A 13,150-nucleotide genomic window follows, 5' to 3' on the forward strand; every position below is an offset into this window, starting at 1 on the left:
GACAAAAATCTATAAGGGGACTTCCAACAAGCATATCTGCGTGTCACTATAAAAAACAGCATCATTTTTGAAGTCGAAGTCGTGCACGTGTGTGTGTGTTTGTACAGGATTTGACATTTCATATAAATTTGGGCAGTGAGAGCAATATCTGTAAAACCCGCTTCTCTCCTCTCAAAAAATTTTTTTTTACTACAGTCATTTAATGCTAGTCAGTACGTTATTATGTTGCAGAATGACATGTTTTTAAAATTTTTACTCCACCACATTCATCTAACAGCTTATGTCACTGTTTAACACATCACTCACAGGGGAAAGCTACATTTATTATTATTACTTCAAGTACTTTTTACCGATTATGACAAGGATTTTGTTTGACTAAAGTATCAAACACTGTAGGTAAAAACTCACCATTGCTGAAAGTGTGAATAACATAACGCTGTGATAACACAGGCCACCAGTGTCAGTTCTTCCTGATTAACAACCCAGATATGTTTTTCTAGAAACTGCCTCTTCTCTTTGATCATGAATTATCCCCATGTGTAGGTGTCTAGATGACTCAGCACAAGCTGAGCTTTGGGTTATAGTTAAGTCCTACACATAAACTACGTTTACCTTGACGTTCCTTTTTATTGTAGCACATTTTTGTTGTTTATTGTTATTTCTTAATAATTTATTGCACCTGAATACGTAGTTGCATGTGTGATGTAACAAAGTGCTGCACTAGAAGCTTAAGATGAAAAACAGCATTAGAACAAAGCATTTGTCATTGAGGCTCACACTCCAGCACAGAGCTGTGCAACGCAGGTCTTTGTGTGTACGTCCGACCTCTGCATGTTTCATTAGAGCAATGATTGGTGATAAGCTTATCTGTTCTGATTTAACACAGCTTTACCGAGTATCGTCACTATCCGACGTGCACTTAGTCACTGGAAATGCCACTCAGTGTCGTCAGTCATGAAAAATGACCAGGTGAGTTTTTGTATAATAAAGGTGTCACTAAAATGACTAATTTGATATAAATGCGTGGAGAGAAGTTCATGCATAATTATTGAGTATATCTCAGCCTTCTGGAGTTAAAATAAAAAATTTAATGTTACGGTGCAGATAAGGTCAGGGTCTCTAATGACTCAGCATAAAAGAGCATTTGGTGGAACTTTATGGGCACATGATCAACTTTCCACTACTCAAATAGTGGAAGAGTTGCATAATCTGGTGAATACAACCACCCCCCACCTGCACGCACATACACACACCGTTTTTGGTTGTGCCAATTTAAGATTTGCTCTTTGATTTGTTGATACACTTTCACTACACATATTTCGTGTTCACACCAGCAGACATAAAATCTTTTTTCACATCTCATATCATCTCATAAACACCTGATATGATTTCTTGTTAATGTGGTTCATTTTCCTCTTTTCATTGTTAAAATCCACCCAGGCTCAATATACAAATATTTGCTTTTCATAGCCATATCGGCAAAACTACAATCATCTGGATCTCCTATTTATACATTTCCTTTTATTCTTAACAATTATTCTCTCTGTGAAGTCTAATTTAGACGTGGATACCGAATTAAATCACATACGTAAAGAGGTACAAAGAAGAAAAGAGTGCAAAGCATGATGGTACAAGTGGTGAAAGATGGTACAGAACTGGGGTCACTGGGCTAGAGAGGTTCTAGCACTTACTTTAGTAAACTTCAGCCTGAACGTTGCATCACAAAGGCCCTCACAAAACTATTGTGAAAGTTATTGGGTGATAATTCAATATCTGGCAGATGACAAGGTGTTGTTCATTTTACAAATCAACATGAACCTTAGCTCTTGTATTGAGTAATATTGACTCAGCCCACAGGACTCTTATAAAGGTCACACACACTGCAGCTTTTCCACGTGAAATACTTTAAATTTAAAATTTCTCATGTACATTTTTCTGTTGATGATCCTCATATGTTATTCCTCACAGGCTGACTCGCCTTTCTACCAAAAGTCGCTCGTTAACAAAATGTTTGCCCAACACTCCATCACCTATAATAAACATAAGGATGTTGCTCTGGAGGTCGAGTGGGTCAAGTGGGTTATGCACTAATCACAAGGTTGGAGGTTCAAACCCCCATTTCTCCCGTCCAGGTGTGCAAGTATCCTTGAGCAAGACTTTGAACTGCAGGTCGCTTCCCTGGGTGTCGTTATGGGTGTGTCTGATCCTCACTTGTGAATTGCTTTAGATAAAAAAGTCTACATGTAGTTCACTTCTCATTTAAAAAGTATTCTGTTGGATTCAGTGGACACGTAGTTTAGAACATCAAACACATGTATAGGATCCCACAATTCACACTGTATGTTAAGGCAAGAAACATGCTAAGTCCAAGGAACTTTTGATAGAGCTTCACAATAAGGCACAGATCAGGACAAGGGTATAAACCAATTAACAAAGCTTTGAAATTGGAGCACAGTGGCCTAAATAACTGTTTAATGGAAGATGTCTGAAACCACCAGGTCTCTTCCTATCTTCAGCCATCTGGTCAAACTGAGGAACTGGACAAGAGCCTTGGTCAGAGAGGTAACCAGGAGCCCAGTGGTCACTTTAGCAGAGGTTGAGATGTCCACAGAGACACAGTCTGTTTGCCATTTAAAAAAATCATGAAGAAACCTTTCTCTGGCCTGATGACACAAAATCAAACTTTTTGAGCAAAATTCCTCTTGAACTCAAAACATGCTTTCAATCTGTCTTCATGTTTTTTTTTTTTTTAAGTGTAAATTCATGGGGAAATATACATTTTATTTCAAATGGAATCTGGATCAAAATAAAATAGAGAATAAAGTGAACTGGTCTGAATACTTTCTGAAACTCCTGCATAAATCTTAAGCTTTTCCAACTTACTTGTTGCAACTCATGTGGAGCAAATTTAGCTGTCTTGATAAGCTGGTTCAGTGCTAGGCCTCACTGTGAATTCATGTAAAGTTACCTGATAAATTTCCCACTGGAAACTTGAATATTTCCACTGTCTAAATTATTCTTTTACTCTGAGCTAGACATGGTTACTCCTAACTCTGCAGATAGAGAACTATTTATCTTGCAAAATTCGGTTAAACTACCAAACAGTGAATAAACATGTAAAAGAAAATGTATGTATGCAAATATACTGTACTGTAGGCCTCCATTATGATTATGATTAGCATGATGAACCATTCAGTCAGCTGATCTGTTCTCAAAGTGCAACTGGAACAGAAGCACATAAAAAGCAATTAAACAACTAAAAAGCAATTAAACAACTAAAAAGCAATTAAACAACTAAAAGGCAGAGCTGAATCAGAGAAATACTTTTCACTTTAATTGCATTTTGCTCTGTGAATAGTGTCAGGTCGGGATGATTTCAGTGCAAACAATGGTTAAATATTTTCAGAGGAGCGTGTGTAAATTTCCATTATGTGGAAATTTCAGATACGTAATCTCTGTTTTCTCACACACGCACGTAGACATTAGGAAACCAGAACAAACGGTGGCATTTCATCCCTTTCTTTTTTCTTTTTTTTTTTTCAGCCCCCCTCAGAGGTTTGCTATAAAAGCCCCAGCTGGCTCCCTGACCCTCTGCTCTGCTGATCTGGAGACACTCACCGTCCAACATGAAGCCTCTCCTGCTTGTGGCGCTGCTCGGGTGCCTCGGTAAACAACACTGAACTGTGCACAGGCATCCTGCAATCCCGCGTTTACTAAACGCTCAGTTTGTCTCAACGTTGTTTCTCATCCGTCTGTGTCCACAGCCGCCGCTTTGGCCGCCCCCGCTGAAAAGGTGAGATGGTGCCTCAAGTCGGACCAAGAATATCAGAAATGCTTGACCCTCGCAGCGAAAGCCCCCGGCCTCTCCTGCGTGAAAAAAGACAACACTTTCGACTGCATCGTCGCAATTAAGGTGAGAACAGATTCATTTTATCCGTGGAAAATATTGAGATCAATGTAGTGAAGTAAAAGTGGCAGATTATGAAAGTATTCACATAAAGTCTGAAGTAATGGAACTTGAAAAATTAACATGCTGCATATTAATATGTGGAGGGTTGAGCTGGGGATATCTTAAAGAGCTTTACATCATGTGGAAAAGATTTATCTCCAAAACTGCATCATGATCTATGTTTTGTAAATGGCTTTTTATATGAAAAATAACTATGAGAACTTTAGTTTTACTTTAGGTTAGAAGAAAAACGCACATTTCCCTGTAAATTGTGGTGGAAATGAGAACATTAGCATAACATTTTCAAGAAAAGTACATCGTGCAACAGTGGAGTACTAAAACACATTTCTACTGTGTTAAATATCCTTTGAGCTGCTGGCGAGTAAACATGTTGTTTTTCTAACAGGCTGGTGAAGCAGATGCCATCACTTTGGATGGAGGTGACATCTACACTGCCGGACTGATCAACTACGACCTGCATCCCATCATTGCTGAGGACTACGGCACCCGTACGTTTACTAACCAGATGTCTGCAAAGTGGAGTTTAGCATTTTGTATAACCCACATATTCTAACTATTTTTATCTCATGAATGTCTGAATCCAGCCTCAGACACCTGTTACTTTGCTGTTGCTGTGGTGAAGAAGGGAACAGAATTCGGCATCCAGCATCTCAAAGGGAAGAAGAGCTGCCACACAGGTTTGGGGAAATCTGCAGGCTGGAACATTCCCATAGGAACTCTGGTGTCCATGGATATACTGGAGTGGCAAGGCATTGAGGACAAACCTGTGGAGGAGGGTGAGTGAAATGTTTCACACAATCACTTTATATACAGGTCACCATTTCTCACAGTGTGGGATGTGTGCACCAACTGTGGCACAGGTCACACGTGGAAAAAGTCTTTTGCTGGAGATAACTCTGCAGTGCTAAGCTAAGCTAACTATCACAGAAATAATATAATTCATGTCTCTCAGCACAAAACAGGGCATTTAACAAAATGGTGAAATGTTAATTCAGCTTACACAGTAAATGTTTTGTAGGCTGATCAGTATTTTTTATAGCTAAGAGTATTGTTATGTAATATATTACTGGACAGTGTAGTAACACACATTAGTGAACATGGTATATTATGTTACTGCTATACTTCCATTTATATTGTTTATTTTATTGCATGTGTCTGCTTTAAGGTCAACAAAAAATAAATAAAGGATGTAGTATTTCCTGACCAGAAATGTATTTCTTCATGCATAAACTTTTTGAAAGGTTAAATAAAAGCTAAAAAGAAATGTGTTGTTTTTGTCTGTTAATGATGAAAATGTCAAATTATCAAAAACAAACAAACAAAAAATATAATGAGACTTCAGTTTTGTCATTAGGTCCAACTGTCTGAAGGTGTGGTTGAGAGAGTAAAGCTGCAGGAAATGGGTCAGCATTTCTAAAGTCCTGACTGTAGTCCTGCTTTTTCTTTTGTAGCGGTGAGCCAGTTCTTCCAGGCCAGCTGTGTCCCAGGGGCGACAAAAGGCAGTAAACTGTGTGAGCTGTGCAAGGGAGACTGCTCAAGGTCCCAGACTGAGCCTTACTACGGTTACAGCGGAGCTTTCCAGTCAGTTTTTATCTCTCTTTTTTTCTTTCTCAGACTTTTACTTCTAAATATGATAACCTGTCTTTCATAACCTAATTTATTCTGAGAAAATACATAACACTGCTGGTAACATACAAATCTCCAGTGCTAATGCTCATGTGGACTGGTCTGTTTAACAGGTGCCTTGCAGAAGATGCTGGAGAAGTGGCTTTCGTGAAGCATCTCACTGTACCTGGTCAGTATCATCTCTACTAATATGGACTGCAATGATGACTCATAGTATTATGATCCAAGGAAGCTGAAATTTGAATACAGTCATTAAATATTATTGACACCAATTTCTCCTCACACATTGCAGAGGTTTACATATAATTATAATTATATTATAATACCACCAGTTTTATTATTGGAACAAATCAAGTTAAACTATTTATTAATCTTAATGAAACACACTCCAATTTTATTCATAAATCTTAATGCTTTTTTTTTTAGAATATACCTTAGAAGCTATCTGGTGAACTTTGCTTTTGTTTCCAGTGCTGTAACCAGTTCGTCCAAAGAATACTTAGTATAGTATTTTGAGGCTTTTAAATGACACTTGGAATCAGTGTTACAGTTGACATTTTCAATCATTTAATTTTGTCTCGGTGAGTTCGGTATATGTCTGCACCTAAACCTTAACAAAACAAGGTGGTAAGATAAGGAGTAAGATGTTTATTTAGAACTCGAAGATATAAATAGAAAAAAAGAATGTTTAAATCATTGGTGTAAAACTCTTTCAGACTCTGAAAAGGACAAATATGAGCTGCTCTGCAAGGATAACACCAGAGCACCTATTGACAGCTATGAAAGATGCCACCTGGCCAGGGTACCGGCTCATGCTGTTGTCACTCGTAAGGACCCACAGCTGGCAGAATTAATCTGGACAACCCTCAGCTCATTAACGGTGGGATACAACTCTATTCATATAGGAAAGGTGCCACCTTATATGCTACAAGAGTGAGAGAAGTATAAAAGCATACTGACTTACTTTGTGTGTTTTCAGGCCTCTGACCTCTTCACCTCTGAAGGATCTGACAAGGACCTGATTTTTAAGGACTCAGCAAAGAAACTTGTGCGTTTGCCCCCAAACACAGACTCCTTCCTGTATCTGGGTGCTGTATACACGAGCATCGTCCGTTCCCTTAAGAAAGGTACTGAAAACACAGTAAAACACACATACAAACCATCAGCGCAGCCACAGGCTCATGATTATGTTTTTACTTTACTTTCCAGAGCAGACCACAGAAGCATCCTCTGCCATTAAATGGTGCGCTGTGGGCCATGCTGAGACTGTCAAGTGTGATGCATGGAGCATCAACAGTGTGAAAGAAGATGGTACATCCACCATCGAATGCCAGAATGCCCCCACAGTTGAAGAGTGTCTGAAAAAGATTATGGTAAAACAGCCCTGCCTGAAAACACGAGAATCTTGATCCATTGGGTGGTAGTGAAATTACACTAGAAGCTGGAAGCTGGATTGACAGATTACCTGTGAAAAATATTTGATTAAAGTATTTCTTTATCAGAATTTCAAAATAACTTGAATATGTGTATTGATGATTGATATTTATTAGAAAATGATTATAGAAATTGATTGTTAAATATATTTTAGCTGTTCCCGCACATAGTGTTAACAAAACCTGACATTCCTGCACTTTTCCACGAACTGCTACTTTCAAAGTAACCTACACTGCTGATTATCTGTTGTTTCAATCACCCTACAGCGTAAAGAGGCTGACGCAATCGCAGTAGATGGAGGACAAGTGTATACAGCTGGAAAGTGTGGGCTGGTTCCTGCTATGGTGGAGCAGTATGACCAGGGTATGATGTATGAAACACAAAAACAATCACATACAATCATGTGTATTTGACATTGTCACACTTTAACATTTGCTTGTCTGTCCCTTTCCACAGACCATTGCAGCTCTCCAGGTAATGCAGATAAAAAACCTTCCTGTGATTCTCTGTCTCATTTCTGAAATCAGTACATAGTATTATCATAGTATTTCCTTAAAATGTTACAGGACGTTTGGAAAGCTATAAAATAGTTTCTGATCCATTGCTGTCCATACTTCCACTCCTTCAGCTATATCCTCCTCTTACTATGCTGTCGCTGTGGTAAAGGCTGGCTCGGGGGTGACATGGGAAAACCTGCAGGGCAAGAGGTCGTGCCACACAGGCATCGGCAGAACTGCAGGCTGGAACATCCCCATGGGTCATGTCCACAAAAGGACTAATGACTGTGACTTCAGTGAGTGACCATGCAAAACAGCCACTATCACCAATACAGATTCTTCTATTAGAGATTATGTTTAGATACAAATGTGATATTCCGGATATGTTGTGTGCTATGACGTGTTTGAACACATCATAGCACTTGGTTAAGTTTAGAGTAAGACGTGATTAAATGTTTGATGAAAACTATGATCTCTGACTGTATCTCCTCCTCTCCTCAGCTAAGTTCTTCAGTAGCGGCTGCGCCCCTGGAGCAGACCTCAGCTCTCCGTTCTGTAGACAGTGTGCCGGCAGCGGCAAAGCTGTGGGAGACAAAGACAAGTGCGCAGCCAATGCCAATGAGCAGTACTACGGCTATGCTGGAGCCTTTAGGTAGGAAGTTGCTCTCTCCATACATTTTATGTGAATGGGTATTAAAGAATTAGTTTTACATTTGACATACACAGGTTTGCTTTCTTTTTGAGAATTACAGCAGCCATAGACAGACTATGCCGTCTTGCTTGTATCTTTTCATTAAGTTAGGCTTAGATATTTTCCTTCCATCTCCAGCTCCATACTTCTAGTTCATCATCTAACTTGTGGCAACTAAGCAAATATGCATATTAAAAGCATATCAAATTATTCCTTCTATCTCTTTTCTAGTTCACCCTTTCTTGGGTCGAAACATAATTTTTAGATTCTCTAAGGTGGCTGGATAGTGTAGTGGTAATATTGCAGTAGCTCTGGGTTTAAATCCTGGCTGCAGTCTACCTCTAGGTAGGGGTCCTTAGACCCCCTTACGCTTACCCTGCCTTTGCCTTGTATCTCACTTGTAAGTTCCTTTGGATAAAAGTGTCTGCTAAATGCAAGTTATGTTTGAATATCATTTCAGATGTCTCGTTGATGGTGCCGGTGATGTTGCTTTTATCAAACACACAACTGTCAGTGAAAACAGTGATGGTAAGAGTCTGATGCTTGTTTTCACTTCATCTCTTATCTCATCTATCAGCAGGTCAGTGCTGTTTAATACAGTATAAAACTACTCTTTGATCCCACCTCTTCTTGTCAAAGGTAATGGTCCAGCATGGGCTCAAGCTGTGAAGTCTGGTGACTATGAGCTGATCTGCCCCGGCAAAGGTCCAGTGCCAATCACAGATTTTGCCACATGCAACCTGGCTCAAGTGCCAGCACACGCTGTGGTGACTCGTCCAGATACCCACAGTGAAGTGGTCCGCATTCTCTTTGACCAGCAGGTTAGTGATGGATTTTTCTATTAGAATATTAATATTACATAAATGAGAGTTAGACATTTCATTTTGGAAAAGCTGAAATACAACATTTCCATTGCACTTTAACCAGTGCACTTTTAGTACTCAATTTCTAGTGGTAAAATCTATTTAACTTCTAAATCAAGTAGTAATTTGGTTTCCAGAAACCATTTTTTCCTGAACTATATCATCATCCATGCCCTTACCTTAGTTTTATATTTCTTTTGTACTGTGGTCCACTTATTGTTTGTTGGTGCTCTTGTCAGCTCTGTGGTGCCTACAATTTGGATTTAGTCAAGTTCTCGGTTTAGTTGTTTTTATATGACGGTTATTTCATTGTTTGCACTCAGAATAAAACTGTTTTGTCAGATATATTGCATTAGTTCAATTTATATGATTGTGTTACTGTGTTTAACATCAACATTGTGCTCTTTATTTACAGGCCAAGTTTGGGCCCAGTGGCAGTGATCCCACATTCAGACTGTTCCAGTCAGAAGGAGGAAAGAACCTCCTCTTCAAGGACTCCACTAAATGTCTCCATGAGGTTCAAGCTGGAACAAACTTTGAACAATTTTTGGGACAAAACTACATGAATTCAATGAATTCACTCAGACAGTGCGGTGAAACCACTCCAGGTTTGTCCTGCAACACATCACATGAGCACCATAAAAATAAGTTGCTTTGCATTCAAGTCATTTTTTTCTCTTCCCTACAGATCTGGAGAAATCGTGCACTTTCCATACCTGTCAACAAAAAAACTAGTGGTGTCCATGGACCCTACGGTGCCTCAACCAGTTCACAGTGATTCAAGCACCTCTCCAACACTTCCCACACTCAACCCAATCATCGCATTATGTATTTTCTTGCTGATCTTGTTGTAGATCCGCTTTCAGAAGAACAAACACTGCTTTACCCCTAAAAACCAGCTAATATGTGATCCATCATATCCACATGAAGTCTTTTTCATGATGTTGAAACAAAAGGTTACACTATCTTTGTTCATCAACTACATTTTATTAACAGGTGACTTGCTTTTCCCAAATAAAGTCTTTTAAATGCTCCTTTGTTGTGACAGTAAGTTTTTTTTTTCTCCAAATAACTATAATGTTTTGAACATTTATCTTAAATATCACTAAAATGTACAGAAAAATATCTTAATTAATGAGACATTTTTACATATTGGCTGGAATGCAACTAATAGTTAAATGAAACATTTAAAGGCCTTGAACAATAGGTTGCCTACTCTTAGCTAATAAGTGTGTTTGATAACTTTTATTACAAATAAAATACCCACTACAGGAGATTTCCTAAAATTAAACAATTTTCCAGGCTGCATAAACGATGTGGGGCACTGTGTTTTTGGTGTTTGACTATCTGAAAAGCCTCCAAAACAAATGATGTGGAAATTTCAGATAGGTAATCCATTCACGTACACATACACATTAGTGTATGTGTACACTAATGTGTACTTTGGCATTTAAGTATTTCCACAACCCCTTCAGAGGTTTTTTTTATGGAAGCCTGAGCTGCCGGACTCTCTGATCTGGAGACCCAACCTCCCAACATGCAGCCTGTCCTGCTTGTAGTGCTGTTTGGGTGCCTCAGTAAAGAAATTTATTTTACACTGGTGTCCCATAGATTTACTAAGTGCTCAGTTTATCTGTATTGTAATTTATCTGCATTCACAGCCACTGTGTCCTCCAACCTGGCTGAAAAGGTGAGATGGTGTCTCAAATCATATCCAGAATATCAGAAATGTTTGGACCTTGCAGCCAAAGCTCCTGCCTTTTCCTGCATGAAAAAAGAAAACACCATAGACTGCATCACTGCAATTAAGGTGAGAAAAGTGGACACAAATCCAACAAATGAGGCAACAGAAGCATCCTGCAGCGTAAACAGGCTGACGCAATTGCAGTAGATGGAGGACAAGTGTACACAGCTGGAAAGTGTGGGCTGGTTCCTGCTATGGTGGAGCAGTATGAGGAGAGTATGCTGCTTAGAAAACACAAGCACCATCACAAACCAAACTTTATTTTTACATGAGTAATATTTGCACATTTGTCTCTCTCTGCAGGGCTGTGCAGCTCCACCAAAGGTACTAAACTTGCCTGTGATTCTGCTCTTTCTAGTTTTAGCAATAGACAATATAAAATGTCACTGTTGCACGTTTGTGAACCTTCTCTGTTTCTACATAAAACATTATTTGGTTTTTACATAAGTAAATGTGATCATGCTAAGATGGGTTATTTTTTGTAAACTAGACTTTGCATTAAAAAAACATTATTTTATTGTGATGAATAAAGTCAGAATAAAGGCTTATGAGTACTCCTGAGTAAAAATGCTGCCACTAAACATAGCCCACCAGTGCATCCAGAAGTGCAACTCAAACCCTTGTTTTTTTTTGGGGGGGGGCATTTTAGCCTTTACTGAATGAACTGAAACAGTGAGGGGGACTGTTGACAGTGTACTCTCACTGTTGTAGATTCACCCTCTGCATACTATGCTGTCGCTAAGCTAAGTTCTTCAGTAGCGGCTGCGCCCCTGGAGCAGACCCCAGCTCTCCGTTCTGTAGACAGTGTGCCGGCAGCAGCAAAGCTGTAGGAGACAAAGACAAGTGCACAGCCAGTGCCAATGAGCAATACTACGGTCTTGCTGGAGCCTTTCGGTTTGTTGGTTTGTTTTCGAGAATTACAACAGAGTAACACAAAATATGGATATTGCTTCTTTCTCTACATTAAGCTAAGCAAACCAAAATATTTCTTTGATCACTTCTCTAGAACACCCTCTTTTGTGTAGAAACATCATCTTTTTATTAATATTTGCATAAATGTATATAATTTCAGATGTCTCGTTGAGGGTGCCATGATGTTGCAACACACAACTGTCAGTGCCAGTCACTGATTTTGCCACATGCAACCTGGCTCAAGTGCCAGCACACGCTGTGGTGACTCGCCCAGAGACCCACGGTGATGTGGTCCGCATTCTCTTTGACCAGCAAGTTAGTGATTATTTTTTCTATTAGAATATTGATATTAGATAAATGAGAGTTATGACATTTTATTTTGGAATGTTGTGTTTTTGTCATCATTTTCAGGAGATTGTGGTGTTTCTGTATCAACAGTTTTGTTGGGCTATGAAATACAACATTTCCATTGCACTTTAACCAGTGCACTTTTAGTACTCAATTTCTAGTGGTAAAATCTATTTAACTTCTAAATCAAGTAGTAATTTGGTTTCCAGAAACCATTTTTTCCTGAACTATATCATCACCCATGCCCTTACCTTAGTTTTATATTTCTTTTGTACTGTGGTCCACTTATTGTTTGTTGGTGCTCTTGTCAGCTCTGTGGTGCCTACAATTTGGATTTAGTCAAGTTCTCGGTTTAGTTGTTTTTCTATGACGGTTATTTCATTGTTTGCACTCAGAGTAAAATTGTTTTGTCAGATATATTGCATTAGTTTAATATGTCAATAAATTCACTCAGTGCGGTGAAACCACTCCAGGTTTGTCCTACTGTGGCTAAATAAAGAGGAATGGGACAGTAACACAACAGATTAAAAACATTGTAGACACACCAAAAAAGCACCATAAAAAATGAGTTACTACTCATCAAACTGATTTCTGTTCTTCTTTCTCTTCCCTAGAGATCTGGAGAACTCTTGCTCGTTCCATTCCTGTCAACAAAAGAACTAGTGGTGACTGTGTTGCCTCAAATGGTTACAGTGATGAAAGCACTAATGTGCACTAATCATGTTGTAGGCCTCAGAAGAAGTGATGCACTGCTCCACCACAACCACAACAAATCAACTATTATGTGACCCATCATGTCCACATGTAGCCAAAGCAAATATGACTCTATCTTTGTTCTGATACATTTTTTTTAATTTGTCCAATAGTTCAAAACCTGAAGATATCAGGATCAAATTCATTATTGATCAGTTGAATAAACATTGCAGCTCTAATTCTATTCAGTCTATATGAAGCCCCTGAGCAGCCATGCTGTTCAGTTTGTCTGTTGAGTGTTTTTTCTCTTTTTACATAACTAAACAATTAACGTAAAAATCTTAACCCTAGGCTCTGAGTTTATACTGTGGC

At 38.9% G+C, this 13,150-nt stretch overlaps 1 protein-coding gene across 1 annotated transcript; it reads left to right on the forward strand.

The window, feature by feature from the left end:
• Positions 1-3,531: 3,531 nt before the first annotated feature.
• tfa (transferrin-a) lies at positions 3,532-10,115 on the forward strand. The gene is made up of 17 exons (XM_026374439.1): positions 3,532-3,666; positions 3,765-3,913; positions 4,356-4,458; positions 4,555-4,746; positions 5,422-5,551; positions 5,710-5,765; positions 6,313-6,476; positions 6,576-6,723; positions 6,806-6,969; positions 7,297-7,393; positions 7,487-7,504; positions 7,659-7,823; positions 8,029-8,179; positions 8,679-8,746; positions 8,858-9,039; positions 9,497-9,689; positions 9,770-10,115. Exons 1-17 carry the CDS (start codon positions 3,627-3,629, stop codon positions 9,814-9,816), a joined length of 2,067 nt encoding a protein of 688 aa, XP_026230224.1. The 5' UTR covers positions 3,532-3,626; the 3' UTR covers positions 9,817-10,115.
• Positions 10,116-13,150: the final 3,035 nt, after the last annotated feature.

This window comes from Anabas testudineus, chromosome 17 (assembly GCF_900324465.2).
Source record: "Anabas testudineus chromosome 17, fAnaTes1.2, whole genome shotgun sequence".
Lineage (NCBI taxonomy): Eukaryota > Metazoa > Chordata > Actinopteri > Anabantiformes > Anabantidae > Anabas > Anabas testudineus.